Source organism: Macrobrachium rosenbergii, chromosome 41, assembly GCF_040412425.1.
Source record: "Macrobrachium rosenbergii isolate ZJJX-2024 chromosome 41, ASM4041242v1, whole genome shotgun sequence".
NCBI classification, from domain to species: Eukaryota; Metazoa; Arthropoda; class Malacostraca; order Decapoda; family Palaemonidae; genus Macrobrachium; species Macrobrachium rosenbergii.
In genome coordinates, this window is record NC_089781.1 from 11,015,381 (window position 1) to 11,031,388 (window position 16,008).

The 16,008-nt window shown below is 36.4% G+C and overlaps 1 protein-coding gene across 1 annotated transcript in view; it reads right to left on the minus strand.

The window, feature by feature from the left end:
- LOC136826632 (uncharacterized) overlaps positions 1 to 16,008 on the minus strand; it is a 635,364-nt gene that overhangs the window by 599,360 nt on the left and 19,996 nt on the right. The window contains exon 3 of the mRNA XM_067083951.1: positions 2,342 to 2,413. Within this exon, the coding sequence (XP_066940052.1) occupies positions 2,342 to 2,413 (72 nt within the window). The remainder of the gene's footprint in view (positions 1 to 2,341; positions 2,414 to 16,008) is intronic.

Sequence of the window (16,008 nt, forward strand, 5' to 3'; positions counted from 1 at the left end):
TTTGGATATAGTAGGCTAGTATCCTTTAAACTACTAATCTGCTACTGAAATGGATATCAGAAATGCTAAAAACACGCACACTAGAATAATTTTGTAAAACAATCGAAATAGCTGCCCCAAATGAACCACTCAATCTCACTCAATGTAGGATATAAGTGGAACCCCTTATATCCCACAATTGAGGGGAACCACAATGAGAAAGCAAGGTTTTTGGTTGATGTTACATGTCTAACATCCCTATGCTGTTTTACAAGTTATGATTCTTATTCAGGTAAGGTTTACTGAACATTTTGAAAGTGATACCATGTACTATGGAGTAGGAATCTGGTGACCTGGGTTGTGACAGTTGGGGATACAAGGGGGATAAGGGAGGTCGAAGCCCCCAGCCAAGTAAGGACCCAATGTCCAGGGTTAGGTTAGGTAAGGTGTGATTAGGTTAGGTCATAACCATATTAATTTTAATTTACAACGTCCTAGATTGTGTTGGGTGAGGGTCAGGGGGCAAAGCCCAACCATGGCTAGGTAAGGGCCCGGCGCCCTCCGTTAGGTTAGGTCACACCTCTATTGTCTATTTCAATTTGCAGTGTCCTAGGCCTATTGAGAAGTAACTGATGAACCTGGTTGCAAAATTGCAATAATGTCTAGCAAATCCAGTTCTTACAAGACTAATTCTCAGCAGCCTTCCACTATTAATCATTAGATTTCTGCTCATAAATTGCCTAAATACGCCTTGAAAAACTGGCATATGCAGTCAGGGTATCCATGGGAGGCAAACACCAACCAATCGGTTAGGAACACGGACCCCTCACTTTACCTCTGTGCTCCCCATAATAGTAAGATATAAACTAATTGGCTACAGGAATTGATGTCAGAAACGTTCGGTAAATACATTAAAACATTGAAAAACCATATTTTCAACGTCAAATCTACCATCGTATTACCAAAGGTAGCTTGGTTTCTTGTTACTTTGGATAAAAGTTTTTCTGTAATGACTTTATTGTAAAATACGTTATTATGTTTAGAATTTGGCTTGGTCTATTTGCTGTAGCCTACCGAAAACAATACAGGTAATATGGATGGCAGTGTTCTTCACTTAGCTAAATACGTATATAACCATTCACTAAGGGTGCGAAAAGTAATTGTTTATGATGGCAAACAATTTGTCTCAAAATATTTGAAGTTTTATTTTCACAACATTTGATGGCTGACCTGTTATATTTTGATGCTGATCAATGAACTCATTAATACAATGGGCGATAACCTTTCATTGAATTTATTGAAATTTACCTAAGAAGTCATAATATGCTAAAAAAATTTACCTTAAATAACCAATTAAAGAGCCTTTCAATTCCAGCCTAATCTACGTGAGCAATCAGTCATCCTAACATTTGGTCACTTCATCCTAGCACTACTGAAGCGATCTTCCAAAGGTGTACGTAACTCGATACCTTGAATTCCTATTGATCTTTTGGAGCTTTAATCTTGGCACACTTTAGTGAAATATCCATGTTACTATTTGTGGAGCCGGCGCACGAAGATATCGTTTATTGCTACAATTTTTGGCTAAACAATACAAACAAGGATTTATATAATGCAGGACCCATAAGATAATCTGAGAAATTCACCAAGATAATGAGAAATTAGCCTTCTTTTGTCTACATTGCTACGTTCATCCCAGTGGGTTTGGTACTCAACATGGCAGAAGCTCCCCAGCACGCAGTGTTTAGTACCAGACCCTCAGTGATGAACGTGAAAATACACACAAAAAATGGTGAATCTCTACTTATCTCGGTAAATTTCCCCACCTATACTGCATTATATCCTTCCTCTGTGTTGTTTAGCCAAAAAAATTATATTAACAAAAGGGCCGATATCTCCGCGTGGCCGTCCACCTTTACATTTGCCCAAAATGTAAAATACGGCTCCTGAGTAGGCTACACAGATGAGCTCATAATTATATTGAGTTTAGGCTATTCCCAGAGGGTAGCTGGCCGCTTACAGCAAATCAAGAACATATTTCAACAGGGATGCATCCTAACCTGACATCCCTTTCCCCATCGAACCCGCCAACGTGACATCTCGTATAACGAAGCGACGCGTGCACAACTTTCCTACAGTATTACCGATGAGCAGTTTTATATCACACGATAAAATCCTGTTTCCTCCCTTCGCAAGCCAACAATCGATGGTTGACACAGTTACTGTAGGCCTAGTAGCTCTATGCTTAATTTAGCCTAACATAGTCTCCGACTACTTCAAAACCTAAATAGAGTTGCAAGCAGCTTCATTTGGGAACTTCACATTAAAATTAACTTCAAATATCAGTATTTCCTTTACGTACCTTAGCGTAGAATAATACGCTGAAGTACTACGGCGCGTGCACAGGACGACCTTCAGGCGGCGTTTCGCACGACTGCAAGAGACCAACAGTCAGCAATACCGACGAACTGCACCCAAAGCCGACAGGGTAAACAACTGAGTAGTAGTGCCGACAGAAATCAAGTACAGTCTCATGATTGCGAAACCTTTATGCTATATAACATTCAAAGTTATCTCAACATTCTACTAAAAAATTGCTTTAAAAATTCTACGTGCTGCCTCTAAGATTAAAAAACTTTTGATTGCAATGAGGTAAAACTGAAGAATACTACCACGGCCTGGTTCCCACCAGTCGCCGACCGGTATATTTACGGCCTTTTCTTTATGTTTTTGTTAATGTTTATGTCTTTTGTTTATGTTTATGATATTTACGGTCTTTTGTTTATATTTTTTACATTCATCCCAAAGGGGCTGGTACTAAACATGGTGCTCATATTGCACATAAACTGGTAGTTAACGAACTAGAGTGGTAGTACTTTTTAGTTTTGCCGACAACAGTCGCTTTTTTTTTTTTACACGATTGCTGAAAAGCATTGAGGATCAGTAACTAAGATCTGTACAATTTGGCATTTTGATTTTGTACCCTTTGCCTTAACAGGTGGGTCTGATGAGCATTACAAATACTGAAAAAATTGAAGTCAGCAAGACAAAATCGTCAATTGAGGTTAGGCCTATTATCAATTGTTCCTAATAATAATTGCATTTTCTTTTTCTTTCATTGCTAACCATATACCACGTTCTTTCATTTTTTTTTTTTTTTTGCAATTACTATCGATGTCAGGAGAAAATGTTATCCGGTGGAGATTACTACACTAAAAGTTGTCGAAAACTCAACACTATCTTTTTCTGAAAACGATTCCTTGAGAAAGCCTGAAAATTATCGCAATGTCTGTAATAAATACTCCTGTGCTTCTACCAGGAACTTACGAAAACGATAGCCAGTTGACGTTCAACAGACCCCAGTTGGTTACAGTAACCTTTATGGAATACCCATGTCAAAAGGTATGGAAGGTAATTTTTCACAATAGTATAGCATAGTTTCCCTTTTTTAAATACCATGAATATTTTCCATCTATATCAGAGCTCTTGTGGTAAATTTTGCTTGTAATTGTTTATTCAGTATTTTGCACTCTGCTGTGCTTAATCTCAGTAACACAGTTTGCGCGCTGACTTTCAGATCTCAAAGTAACATATTCAGCAGGAGTAATACATTTATTAATGGTAGCCTTAGACCTATGAATGAAATACGGGTCTCTCTGAAGAAAACAATGACATCGCAAATAAGGGCTATATTTTGACATATAACAGGTCTTAAGGGAAGAGGATCTGGCAAAAAAAAAAAAAAAATGAAATGACAAAAACGTTTAGCAAGAAAAATATGTAAATGTCTTCTATAACGGAAAGAACTTGGAAGGAACTGAGTTAATGACTACACTTGTTCACATAAGACATGGATACTATTCGTTAGATAAGGATGGTGTGAGCCATTTGAGAAAAGATTCCTGGAAAAAAATTAGCCACCATCTATGACGGATTATCTTGGAAATGGAATGCTTCATTGTTACATTAACTACACACTGTACATCGTAAATGTTATATCAACGTCAAAGGAGGGAGGCAGAGAAACAGATATAGCCTACACAAAGAAATAGCAGCTTGATTCTTATAATAAAATCCAGAATCGTAGAAAGTAAGAAGTGGGGAACTCAACCACTAGATCAATTACGTACATCAAACACCAGACCGAGAGATCATCGATACGACATTACAGGGGCCGTGCCTTAGGTTACAAGGCTGAGCTTTGCCACCTCTGCAACCGCAGGTCTTATTGAAAATTAATTCCAAGTGCGCGTAGGGGGCCTCCGTAGATTCCAACCTGGATAGCTAGTTTGTATTTTCCTCTCTGCTAAATCCGTATTTATGTCTGTAGGATAGTCTTATATAAGGGCAAAAAACAGCATTTTATATTATATTTGTTCTATACTTTTTTGTGACGCTGCAAAGACCGAGACGAGTATGGGTGTCCAAAATAAGTCAAGTCGCCCAAGAGATGAGTAGTAAAAATGAGAAAGGTTAAATTCTTCAAGAAACGCGGAAGAAGGAAGGGAAATCCACACTCAGGAAGTGGAAGGGACGAACGATTGATGAAACCGGTCAATCCCAGCGTTTGTGACTTCCTTACAGTATCTGTGAATCCTAACAGGTATAACATAAACGAGCGAGTTATAGGAGACATTGAATAAGGAATTTCTCAAAAACAAAGTATGTTGATATATATGTTTTTCCTGTTTGTTTACTCAACTGAATGATGCAGCTTCAAAAAAACCGTCTCTACTTCGTTTATTAGTCTAAAAAAATTTATCGTAAGTATGGCAACTGGAAGATTTGCTTTCCATACAAAATAAAAACTTCGTTTCCAACAGTCTGTGGTTTCTGTTATACATCGTTTACAACAGATAGTAAATGGAGAATGCAGATTACAGTGATTATACGTTAGTGGATATTGTGACGGTAAATACAATATGCGTGTATGTAACATTAATATGTAATGTATTCACGTGTGAGATATATATATATATATATATATATATATATATATATATATATATATATATATATATATATATATATATATATATATATATATATATATATATAATCACCACATTCCTTTTTCCTTTTTTGGAGGGAATGACGTCAGAAAGGTACAGTCTTCCGATTTCTCAGCAATTCTCCAGGGATGTGGTTGCTAGCTATAGTTTTTGACTTTGTCTAATGTCAGCAGTGAGGAACAAATAAACTTATTATAGCAATAAGTAATGGAGAAAAGCATTCCAGATACTTCATTATTCTCTTAATTCGCATTTAACTCTCTCTCTCTCTCTCTCTCTCTCTCTCTCTCTCTCTCTCTCTCTCTCTCTCTCTCTCTCTCTCTCAGACACACACACACACAAACTAGCAGCATCCATCTATCTCCTATGTCAACACTAACGGAAACATTTAGCTTCCACTTGCAGCCTTGAGACTGCAATCGAAGTTACCTGAAACACCAAGCCTTATAAGGAACTAGTTTCAACTTTGTACGTTGAAATCCAACCCCACAGCAGTTACAAATATAACTTACTGGAGTGATTTAATTAGCAGGAGACTCGGTGTCTGATGTCGTCAAGGGGTTAAGGTAGGTTGGGGGCGGAAGAGGATGTGGAAAAACTTTACGGGGTTTTGCTGTGAAGCAGACAAACTGGAGTGGGCCTGCCGACTGATGTTGCCCTATGCGGATCAAGATCTAGATGCGGATGACAAGAAGGAAGGCTGTTAACCGTATGTGCCAAATTTTGGTTTACCTGCATTTTTCCCTAAAATAAAAAGTTGAGAACTATGATTAAGGGTTTAAAGTACTTTTACAGTGAATCGATGTGTGTGTGTTAACGGTCTCGCACATAAATAAGAGCAGTAAAAAGGCTTCAGTATGTACACTACATTCTAGTATCAAGAAGCACTCTGCGGTTAAGAAGTTAAAATCAAGTTTATTTACATGAACGAAAGCGCAGTGAATTGTGTGCAGATCAATTGTCTTATAAATGAGAAGCGCTGCTTTATTAGAGACTATATTCTTACTAGGAGAAAGTATTCTTTTTTCTATTTTTTTTTTTCTTTATGAACTTCACCTCCATTCGATACAGGCGCGCCGTCACGCAAAGGAAAGGGATCCCTTTCTCTTGTAATTGAAAACGCAGTCGTTATATTTCTGAAGAAAGGGGTCATAAACTTTACGGTCATATTAATGACAGCTGCGTCTGGTGGTTGCATGCAGCACTGGAAAGGAAGCGATTCAGCAATTGCTCCATGCCGCCGGTAGATGCTAGGAAGAAGAAGAGGAAAAGGAAGAAGAATTCGTGCGTGTCTGGACTTCATTCATAATGCAGAAGTTGAGAAGCCCTTTCTGAGGATTTAAACGCTGGTGGCCTCGGCGGTTGCGGTAATGGCTCTGAATATTGATTGTTCGGAAGCCGGGGGATCACTAGGGGGACGATCGGGCCGGTCGGAAGGATAAAGTTAAGTAGTACTATTTCTTTTCCGAACTCGGCCAGGGTCGAGATTTGACCTGGCCCAGTGGCCACTCGTGAATCAGCAATTCAGATGACCTTCGCAAATAAAAATGAATCACTGTCTCATGATCGCTTTTTGCATCATGCGAAGTTGAGAAACAAGGTCTTGGCGAGAAAATGGTACTTGAGTGACAGCCAGGCTCTGAACGGTACCAGAACTCCAAGCAAAGACAAGTGACGAAGCCGCCGAGTTGATATAACTGTACCTGTCAAGAATATCTCTCGCGCCATTAATAACAAAGATTTAAAGTGTTGGTGTGCAAGGACTGTGTTTAAAAGCAATACCGATAGCGGGTTTTGGAGAGCTAAGGCAACAAATGAAGGCAACTGATTTCGAATTTTGTAGCTTAGGAAAATAATGTCGAATACTTCTTAGCCTAAATGCACAATACCGAAAATGCGTGAAAAAAATCCTTCTTGCACAATTTTCAGTTTCTTGGCCATAATTGTTTCTTAAAGTCTAATAGCATAAAGCACTCTCATGAAATGGCCAAGGTTACTTTAGCTGCTAAGGAGTCGCCGTAGTACTAGGAAAAGCAGGTGCTGAAAGTCAGAGCTAAGAACGCAAGAAATTTTCATAAAGAAGAATCTCGCCCTTATTTTTCTAAGCTTTGTTTGCTGTTGAAGGAATATCACTAACATTTTTTTTTTCTGCCATTTACACTTTTGTATATGGAAAGCAACTGAAACCTTCTGTCAAGACAAGACATAGAGTGAAAAATAGGTCATCTAATCTTCTGTATATATATATATATATATATATATATATATATATATATATATATATATATATATATATATATATATATATATATATATATATATATATATATATATATATATATATATATATATATATATATATATACAGTTGCTGACGGAACGGATAACCAAATACCCTTGTCAAGGCAAGAACTAGAAGAAAATTTAACAAAACATAAGAAAACAGAAGACGAGAATATTAGAGTCGTGTTTTTAGACGAAAAAAGCGCAAGGAAATTACTGGAATAAAAGAAGCAACCGGATTCTGACAAAACAGAAGTTTGGAGAAAATACTAAATCATTGTAATAATATTAGGTGATGTTTGCTTGGTTAGATCATTCGAAAAAAAAAATATTGTTTGTGGGTATAGGACCAGTGTTCAAGTTGCTTAGCAGCTGATTTGAGATATGTGGGTAAGTAAATTCTTTACAATCTCTTAATAATTTTAACGTGCCAATTGTGTTATATTTATTCCATGACAAGTCATGCTGTCTCCGATGTTATGTTTACACACACACTCACATACACACACACACACACACACACACAAACGCTACTTTACGCATGTATATTCCAGGCATTAATATGTTCCCATGTATGTAATGTGTGTAAATGTATACATATAAATGCACGCAACCGCTAAGTCGACCCGTTTACAATGACAGATCAGCCCTGTAATTATATGGTGCAGGGAAGCATTTGCAGTCTTTATGTCCTTCGGTAATTACAGAAAAGTTTTATGACTCATCCAGGGTCTGTCTGTCCAGTGCCAGAATAGCCCAAAGGAAGGCGGTGGGGAAGGGGGAGCGGGAGTTTTTTCGCAGCGCATTCCATTCTTCTTCTTCTTCTGCTTGTTTCCATACTAATGACGTCCCTCTTCCCCGAGGACAGGCACTGTTATAGAGTGCACCGGCGCGACCAGAGATCCGTAAGTTATTTTTACTTTCATGTCTTTCTTTACGTCTTTCATGATTTTCACTGGTTTGTCTTTGAATTACTTCTCCCACCAATATGGCTAATAATTCTACGAGTAGTGGTGATGGTGCTCTACATCATATTCAGAGTACTATTTACTAATATTATTACTGCTACTATTAAGTAACGGTAATGGTGATGATATTCGATATTATCTTGTGGGTACGAGATTAGTGTAAAAAATCGATTATTGTTCAGGGGAAGACAAGGTTAGGGACACCATGAAAACAACTTGTGATGATTCCTTGTATTATTCCCAAATTATCTGCCTATTTTGCATGAAAATGATCTGGAAGATAACTTCACTCATGGATTCAGCTCTGTGGGAGTTCGCTAAACATAATACACATACCATAACTTGGAGGTAAATTACATAAAAAAAAAAAAAATTGAATATAAGAGCAGTTTTACCTCCAACTGAGACTACTTCATTTCTAGATTCCAAACCTGCCTTTAAAAAAGACACTTCTTGTCTCATTACAGTAGTACTTCTTAACCTCTGGATGACAATCCTCAAATTCCACGACGCATTTCAACTTTCAAGTGGTACTTCCCGGCCCCTAGATGGCGCTAAGTTCAGAAGTAGTACATACTTGCTTTTAAATGACGCTACTCAGCTTTTGATCAGCAACGCTTGACAATCAGAATGTCTTTACCATGACTTCGGCTAGTATTTGGCCTTTTTAATCATGTATTAACAATTTTCATTTTCATTCACAATTTCTAATCTCTAGTTGCTACTCCTTCCATTCCAGATGGTAATCGTAAGAAAATCTTTACTTTCAGTCAGCTATTTTTAACTTTCGGTCGCCAATTCTTGACCGCCAAATCTTGGTATTTCTAATCTTACTTATTTTTAACACTGCTCCCTACAAACGCTTATCTAGCGCCACTTTTTTCCATCCGTATCATCTATACATTAAGCATTTTTTCTTTTTGTCGAACATGCAGCAATATGTCATTTTATTTTTCTGTAATAGAAAACTATTGAGATGGCTTTTTCTGTCCAACCGCCCTCAGACCTTAAAAACCACTGAGGCTAGAGGGCTGCAAATTGGTATGGTGATCATCCACCCTCCAATCATCAAACATACCAAACTGCAGCCCTCTAGCCTCACTAGTTTTTATTTTATTTAAGGTTAAGGTTGGTCATGACCGTGCGCCCGGCACCGCTACAGGTGCCAACACCGGGTTGTGGCTGAAAGTTTCATGGGCCGCGGCTGAGAGTTTCATGGGGCGTGGCTAAGAGTTTCATCCAGCATTATACACTGTGCAGAAAACTCGATTACGCCGAAGAAAATTCGGCGCATTTTTTACTTGTTTAGTTAAAGTTCCTTGATTTTCCAGTAACTCAGCCTGTTGCCAGTACGAACTCTCCAACCAGTGTTAGCTTCCCTATCCGTCAGTGCTCTTCAGCTTTCAACTGATGAATATCCGACTTCCGGTGTCATGTCGTACGTCCCAATTAGTGTCGTTAATGCCCTTGCACCTATCTCTTTTCAAGATCTGATGTTAGGATTAGTTCGTCTTTAGCAATTTTCTTGGTGTTCAGCAGCACAGAAAATTGATCTTCAGTTTCGTCATGTATTTGCTCTCTCATTATAAACCGTTTTCTTGCTGAATTAAAGATGTTTTTGGTTTTGCCGTCAGGTTGGTAGGCTAAGAATTTTCTCTACTTTCTGAGGTTGCACAAAACGATAACCTTTTATATTCTATTTATCCTGCGATGAAACGTGTTTAATCAGGCTTTTTTTGTCATTGTTGGTAGGCTACTCGTGATAATTTAAGCAAATAACAGAATATTTGAAAATTTATCAATTAAAATTCTTAATAAAATCATAACAATTAAGAATTCTATTATAGAGGGCTTTTTACAATGAAGGGTTTCAGCATTATTTCTCTTGTATAAACAAGTTCAATGATTTTATCTAATAATTACAGTTTGGGAACATAAGTTAAACTTTGGAAAATCCCACGTATTTTCGAAAACCAAATTTAACTTCTCAGTCGTAGTTTCAGAGCCTTATTCGCCTTCAGTGACACTTCAGTTTTTTTTTTTCCACCTTACCCGCATTCTAGGGCAACAAAATTAATGTTTATACCTGTCCACTGTGTACTCCCCCCCCCCATACTACACTATATTGCAGAAATTCTTTGGCTGTGTTAGTCGCAAGATTTATGGAACGGTTCTGAACTCTCCTTTATAAATAAGGAAAAGAACATGTGCCGATAGCCTCTTCCGGAAATCACTGGAACGTATCCAGCCACGCACATTAGTGGAAAACAAACCATAAGACTAACTTCTTTTCCTCCCCTGTTCCCATGAGCTGTCGCGTATACTCCTAGCCCACATTTCGAAATCCGCTGAACAATATTAAAACCCGATTGCCTCCCTCACCACCTTGACAGGAGAGAAAGGCCTTATCTCTTTTCTAACTTAGAGGTGAATAGTTCAAACACAGTCATTGACATGAAACACAAAACATATACAAACAACATTTCCAGCTCGATTCGGGCAGAGATAAGTCGTTGCGCAACGCTGTATATCAGTTGTCCCTGAAGAAATCCACAACATACACCGACAGAGGATATATAAATGCTGCGTGACTTGCGCAATAAGCTTCAGAGTCGGGGCCATGTGGAAAAATAATCTACTTTGTGAAAGTCACCCGATTCCGTCCGAGCTGACAGAAGGTTTGTGTGAGTTTTTTAATAACACACACATATATATACTATACATTTATATATATATATATATATATATATATATATATATATATATATATATGTGTGTGTGTGTGTGTGTGTGTGTGTGTGTGTGTGTGTGTATATGTATATGTATATGTATATGTATATATATATATATATATATATATATATATATATATATATATATATATATATATATATATATATATATATATATATATATATATATATATATATATATATATATATATTATTTATTTATATATATACATATATATACACAAACACACACATATATATGTGTGTGTTTGTGTATATATAATGTATATGTATGTATGTATATATATACAGTATATATATATATATTTTTATATATATATATATATATATATATATATATGTGTGTGTGTGTGTGTGTGTGTGTGTGTGTGTGTGTGTGTGTGTAGGAGTGAGACCGTCAAGGACGGTTTCGTTTCACGGAGGCTGTGAGAGGTACTGAAATCCAGCAGATCAACTAAAATTAAAGAGGTCCAATACATGACAGTGTTTAGACAAAGACGAAGTTAGCGATAGAAAATAAATAAACAACGAATTGTGACAATAACTATTTTTTCTTGATCATTTGTTCTTATGAATGGAGATTTATGTGTCTATATATATATATATATATATATATATATATATATATATATATATATATATATATATATATATATATATATATATATATATATATATATATATATATATATATATATATATATATATATATATATATATATATATTATATATAATATATATATATATATATATATATATATATATATATTGTATATAATATATATATATATATATATATATATATATATATATATATATATATATAATGTTACGCATTATCAAATTACATCGCACAGTAAATCTCGTTTCATTATAACAAATAATATAGAAAATAGCTTGTATCATAATTCGTTTATTATTGAGTTTTCTATCGATAACTTCGTCTTTCTTTAAGCACTGTCTTAAATTCGAGCTCTTTAATATTACTTGAAGCGCTCGATATCAGTGCCTCTGACAGCCTTCGTGAAACCGCCTTTTGTTTTGAGTTTTTAAGGACGTTACGAAACCGTCCTTGACAGTCCCACTCCTACTGTCGACAAATGAAAGGTTTTTGACCAGCACCTGTAATTTTGTCGTTCTTTAAGAGAGAGCCTCTTCATCGCCAGGGGAGCTTATGTCTACGAGTCAACTAACGTCTTTATCCCTTCTTCTTTCTTACTTTTACTTCGGCTTTGCTAACAAAGTTCCAGCCTTCTTAGCGTGAATATTTCATAGAATGCTAATATACTTTTCCTTTTGCTAACACCGTTTCAGCTTTCTTAGCGTGAATATTTTCTTTTATAAAGGAAACCTATTTCAATATTTTGTTCCACAAACCCCAAAGAAAACGGTTTACGCCAGATCATCATAATATGGACGAGTTACATATACATAACAAAGACAGATTACCATAATATGGATGAGTTTCATACACAACAAACCAAGATCATCATAATATGGACGAGTTTCATACACATAATGCCAGTTTGACACTGCGCAACTGGAAACCAGGGAAAGCTACACACACACACACACACACACACACACACACACACACACACAAACACACACATCTGAACATTAATGAAGCTGACCATAACGACGTAGGAACATTGTATCATTATAAAAACAATGACTTTTCAAGATAGGTTGCCAACCTCAAGCTCCCATGGATAACAATGAAAACTTAAGATTTAATGGCTCCTTACAGATCTGACACAAAAGGAACTTTTGTCTCATTCTTACACTCACATTCGGCCTACCTGCGCCCAAGCCGGATGGAAATTTGAGGCGTTACTTAGGTCTAGAAATGTAGCTCATTGTAGGTGGGTTGGTTGGTTTGGATTACCCTGCCCTTATGCCTGCACAAGCCCGTAAGTGACCCATAAGCGGGCGAAGATGTTAAAGGGAATGAGGAGCCAGGCCTCTGGATTCGGTTCAACCAGTCGGGACGCTGCAACTCATATATATGTTCTAAAATATTTAACAAACATTGACTCGGGGGACTGATGCAAACTTCGCTTTATTTATATGAAAAAATCTTCGTAAAGTATCCACAATTCCGGTTTATCTTTTTCTATAAAAAGATAAACTCTGATTACGGTTGTCGAAAATCTGAATTATACACCTGTGACATTCCGGGAAGCTGGCCACTTGGCCTAGCAATATAATACTGAGCGATGCTCTTTTTGTCGCTTTCAGAGCCCCTTTTTCCAAACTCTTAGGAAATTATTTGTAGCGGCATGACTGTATTTATCTCCGTGGTTTCTAGCTCCTCGTGGCTCACTCCCTAAACATTTCTGTGGGCACGCTCTTCTTTGAAGACATGTGCAAATATAGCTATGGCTTTTATCGTTATGAATTCAGTTTATTTTCAGATTTCCATTTTAACTATTCTACCGAAACTTTTCCCAATACCCATTGATGTAGCAACGATTTGGTTTCATTGCCTCTCATATCCTTTGCTAGTTTCTTATTAGGCCTTTTCAGAGTTCTTAAAAGTTTCTGTCCAGTAACTGACAGCACGCCCTGTCTCCTTCGCCGCCATATCTTAGATCTATTTAAAACCGTGAAACCAGCTGCAAGAATCTATATCAGTTTATAGATCCTCATGAAGTAAGCTAAAGTGGACTCATATAGGTTTATAGTGACCTTTCCTACAGTTGGCCTATAAGTATCCAGTATAGAAACTTACGCTCGCCTGATTAATTCTCACAGGTACCACTACTAATGCATCAAAGCACGGAAGAGATACCTTAATAAATATGGTATTTTGTCTTTTTGCGAACGGAAATTGCATCGCCGGATGGTTAAAAAAAAAAGAAAAAAAAAGGGGGGGGGCATTGTGGTAGGAATTCGTCAAAGACATTTGAAACCTTGAGCAGAATAAATGAAATGAAATAAGAGAAAATAACGAATTATAAATGGCTAAACGATACCGAATAAGGTCAGATGAAATGAAATTGGCAACAAAACCAAAATAAAGAAATAGGAAAATTATCATTGGACGCCACAAAATAATTTTGATTGTGTCATAGGTTTGGCTTCTCTACCATGAGGGTTGTAGCGGGATCAACGCCGTTTACGAGCACTCCCAAACTTTACCATTCTAATGGAAAATGTAATAAAAAAAAAAAAAAGAACGTTATCAGAAGACTAGATTGAATACAAAATTCAAATCATGATATATATATATATATATATATATATATATATATATATATATATATATATATATATATATATATAAGCAGTTTCGAAAGAGTATTGTCTTGAATAATTCTTCAGTCATAATTTATCTCATGTCAAGGCGCTAGTTAATACGCATTTTCCGCCATTATTCATAAAAAATGGTCGAATCCCCTCACCTGCCAATAAAAAACTATAAACCCTTTTTCATCAAAAATGGTCGAATCTCCTCATCGTCATATTCAAACAAAGGCGATTATTTACAACTCTGGAGAGGCCTATTATGAAACAAGTACTGTATAGTAAACGAGAAACAATGAAGCCAACCCTTTGGCCGTACGGAAGGCGTCATCGCTCCTGCAAATATCTTCTAAATTTGCCAGATTTGATGTTACATGTTTTAACTCTCCGCGTTTGTAAATAACGAGTCAAATACAGCATTGTTTAACCAACGAGTAGAAACAACAAAAGAAAACCAAGATTTTTTCTAAAGACCGTCAATTTAAAATGAAATAAGTTTTGGTTATTAGCACATTCAAGAAACTTAAAATCAATTCAAGAGCCTACAACTATCCTTCCATTTTTACGCTACTCAAGTAAAACTACGCCTACAACGAACTCAAAGACATCGATTGTGACCACACGTCAACCCTTACGGTAAAATAGCTTTAGCTGACATATTAACTCCCTCTGGACGAGCTTTGCTAAAAGGACCGTGAGGTGTCAAAGAATATCTTACAGACATCTTGAAAAACATCACCAATTGTTGTTACTTGTCTGATTCTAGGAACCGAATCATATAATACAAACCATCATAGAGTGTTGCCCTAGTGATATGTACAAGATAGAGCTAGGTAGAGGTAAGCTTTTCCCGTCTTTGACAAGACTAACTAAAAACATATATTTCATTATATGCCATGAGTAGCTATTAATGCAGAATTTCCTGTTAAAATAAAAACAAATGTATAGATAGATAGATGGGTAAAATGTAAAAAAAAAAGATAACATGAAATAAATAAACTTGGAAAGAAAGTGTGCAAGGGAACTCAAATCGAAGATTGTGGTAGGCTACATTTTGTGGCCCTGTGCTTGACAGCATAGTTATAGGGTATGGTAACCACCTGAATACAACTAAGAAAAACCACACCCTACAAATAACTATAAATTTGCCCGAGTCGGGTAAGCATAACATGAACGGCAGGGCTTTGCCAGAGAGAGAGAGAGAGAGAGAGAGAGAGAGAGAGAGAGAGAGAGAATGGTGAGAAATCAAATGCATGGAATTTGTTTCAGAGGAACTGATGATGTTAAGTACTAACGCGTAGATGCACCATAACAATATTTCTTTTAACTTTTAAATGTTTTATTAAAGTCTTTATTTAATTTAAATAAATTATCGGCATGGAATCATTACAGCTTCGTCTTCAGTCATAATAAATTCAAAATGAGAATTGCATGGCGTATATAGACATCTGAATTAGTCAATTAAGAGAAACTTAAATAGGATGCAAACTGGAATTTCAACGTCTGAAAAAATGGAATTTGTTCTCTCGAATAACCAGACTCGTTGTCTTAACCGAAACCGTTAAACACATGCTAAGATCATTGGACTTGTTTTAGTCTCGGACTGCTGATGTGGTTAAAATACCTTATACTACGCTGAGAAAAGGTTAAAATGGTGTTTATTATCGTTCACAAAAGCAGTGCTATAATTTCCAGACTGAAATTAATCGATTTATTGAGTCTGAACCCCTCAGAAATTAAGTAATTTTGATTCCTTAAGTGTA